At 36.6% G+C, this 2,829-nt stretch overlaps 1 protein-coding gene across 1 annotated transcript; it reads right to left on the reverse strand.

Annotated features, from left to right (window-relative positions):
- Positions 1 to 1,047: 1,047 nt before the first annotated feature.
- LOC114761070 (phenolic glucoside malonyltransferase 1-like) lies at positions 1,048 to 2,582 on the reverse strand. The gene has a single exon (XM_028950383.1). The coding sequence runs from the start codon at positions 2,580 to 2,582 to the stop codon at positions 1,140 to 1,142; it is 1,443 nt and encodes a 480-aa protein (XP_028806216.1). The 3' UTR covers positions 1,048 to 1,139.
- Positions 2,583 to 2,829: the final 247 nt, after the last annotated feature.

Below are 2,829 nucleotides of genomic sequence, written 5' to 3' on the forward strand. Positions count from 1 at the left end.
TCTTATTTCTATCCTCTCTCCCCTATATTTAATAGGGTCAAAAATTAAAAAAAATTACATTAATTATCCTGACAACGTCTTCTCTTTTAGACTACAATTTTTTCCTAACCAAGTTGTATGAAACAAGAATTAATGCTTTGATGCACAAATAAGGTAGTTGGCAAAAAAAAAAAAAAAAAAAGCATACAGGGTAACATATATTTACAAAAAGGATTAAGGAGCAAACTTATCTGTAAGGTTTTTACTCAGAAACACTGGATGTCTATACATTTTTTTTATTTTTTGTATTTGTGAATTTGCCTTAAAATTTTAAAATTGTAACATTATTATCCTGTATGAGTAAATAATAAGGATACAACAATAATTATATATAAATAAACTGGCCTCAGGTTATCCTTAGGGAACCTAGGGGCTTGGTTTGGAACAATTTATTTATATTTTATTTTTTTTCCTTCTAAATAATTATTATTTTTAAGATTTTCTATCACAAATATCATTCTTTCTAGGTTGGCTTTGGCTATAATTTTCTTTAATTTTACTCTAAGCCAGTGTGATTGGGGGAAAAAAAGAAAAGAGAAAACAAAACATCTTTTGTTTTTTCGGTCAAGTACACTAAAATTTATTATCATATTAAATTTGATCTCCATTTACTACTACGCCATCGCTATTTCCACTATTTTACGAATATACTCCCTCCGGTTCTATATATAAGTTTCAAATAACTAAATTACATTTAACGAATTAGAAGTTAAAATTAGTTAAAATAATAAATAGGTCAAAAATGAAATATCTTTTCAAATTTGTTCTTATTTATTAAGAGAATAAATGAGAGAGGCAATAAATGAAAAAGTGATAAAAGAGAATATATGGGGATAATATTAATGAGAGAGAGTGAGCACTAAATACATTCAACTAAAAGCAAAAATAAGAGAAAAAAAGTAATAAATGTTCAAACAAATTAAAAACAAAGCTTATATTTTGGACCAAATTAAAAAACTCCTCTTCAAAAGTGAAGCTCATATAGGATTAAATGGAATAGTATGAAAAAAGAATTAATGCTCTAGCGAGCATACAAGGTAACAAATAAAATGAATTAAAGACAGATGAAACGTGTGCATGACCATTAACTCAGACCGGAATCAAAAAGACACAAGCACTGCTGGAAACAAGGAGGCAAATTGATCCATCACATGCTTCTTCAATACAAGTCCTACTTCCACCCCACCATCACCATCTTTACTCTCTGCCATCGCCATTGTTATACCTCTATCTGCTGAAGTTATCTCCACCTTCTCCGGCCTTCCGCATCCAAAATCAGTCTCATAAACCCCGAACCGGCTCGACCCGGCTACGGCTATGTACTGAACTTCGTTTCCTTCTGCAGATTGCGAAGAACGCCGAGAAAACAATGTCTCTGCTCCATCAAGCGCTCCTTTCTCTTTCTGTATTTTCCTTATCTTTCTTAGTATTTTCTTGGCAATGATGACAACCCCATCCTCATCTGTGAAGTCTTCTGGCTGTGTTTCTATTATCTGAGACATCACACAATTCCCAAAATAGTTTTCAGAGATTGGATGCTCTAACCTTGTTCTGCAATCAGCAAAGAAACAGAATAACAGTTTCTTCTTCCTCTTAGTTTCACTTCTGTCAATGGCTTTTGCGATGCAGAATAGAAAATAAGAAGTTGTAAGCACAAAGGTTGACAAAATTGGAGGCTTCGGAAGTTTTGATGAGTCTTCTCTTTCTTCTTTGGTCTCGTGATTTTCCCATTTCAGCAACACCCTTTCTTTTATCTTGTTTAGATCCCCACGTTTGAGCTCGAATATGGCTCGAGCAGAGTCGTCCACCAATGGCGGGAACATGCCGGAGAGAATCTTCAAGCTTAATGGCTGGTTCTTCTGATTCTGAGTTGGATCTAAACCTGACCACCCATTAATGTATGCAACTCCAATGCCACGTGGATCGACGATAACTTCCCTGTCTAAGCATGGTTCTAGTTCTTGAGGAAGCAAACCAGAAGATTCACTCTCTGCTTCTGTTCGACATAGATAAGCCCAGGCCTTCATGAACATAGTCGATGATTTGCCATCTAAACAGGCATGATGCGAACTCATCCCTACGCAAAATCCTTTGTAGGGAAACAGAGTGATTTGCAGGGAAATAGCCGACGCAAATGAATCAGAAGAATCCAAGTTGGGAACAAAAGCACGAGATAGTGATGCGTCACGAGGGGATTTGTCCAAGACCTGGTCGAAATCACAATCAGAAACAGCTATGGCGAGAGAGACGGCATCTCCGGGAGTGTGTAGAACGATGGGTTTGGGTGAGTCGGAGGGCCAAACGATGTTACCGGCGAGAGGAAGAAAGTGTTTCAGAGTGAGAGAGAGGGAGCGCTTGAGCTTTGGAACGATGGAATGGAAGAAGGAAGAGGGGTTTAAGTGAGGAACAGAGAAGAAGAAGAGACGCTCAACAGGATGAAGTCTGAGCCAAAGCAAGTCGAAGAAGGTGAGAGAGAAGGAGGACTTTGCTGAAGATGGTGGCGGAGCAATTCTGCAGAGCTCTTGCACTCTCAGGGGCGCCATAGGAATGAAGCAGAGGAGGTTGATAACGGGGAGTCACTGAGTTCTATGTATTTAACAAGGAGGTTTAGAATTATTTTTTAAGAAAAATATCCCTTCAGATTTCTATATTTCAATCGTATTTTGTTTTTTCCTTAGTAATGTCTTCATAATTTTTCTTCTGTTTAGAATTATTTTGTTCAAAAAATATCCTTCAGATTTTCGCAAACTAGTTTCATTGTTTATTGCAATGATGAGATCATAATACTCA

The sequence above is a fragment of the Neltuma alba genome, unplaced genomic scaffold, assembly GCF_004799145.2.
Source record: "Neltuma alba isolate B1F8T4 unplaced genomic scaffold, ASM479914v2 tig00011069_pilon, whole genome shotgun sequence".
In the NCBI taxonomy this organism is placed as follows: domain Eukaryota; kingdom Viridiplantae; phylum Streptophyta; class Magnoliopsida; order Fabales; family Fabaceae; genus Neltuma; species Neltuma alba.

Coding starts and splice junctions, on each gene's coding strand:
- LOC114761070 (XM_028950383.1), bottom strand. CDS start 2,582: ATGGCGCCCCTGAGAGTGCAAGAGCTCTGCAGAATTGCTCCGCCACCA.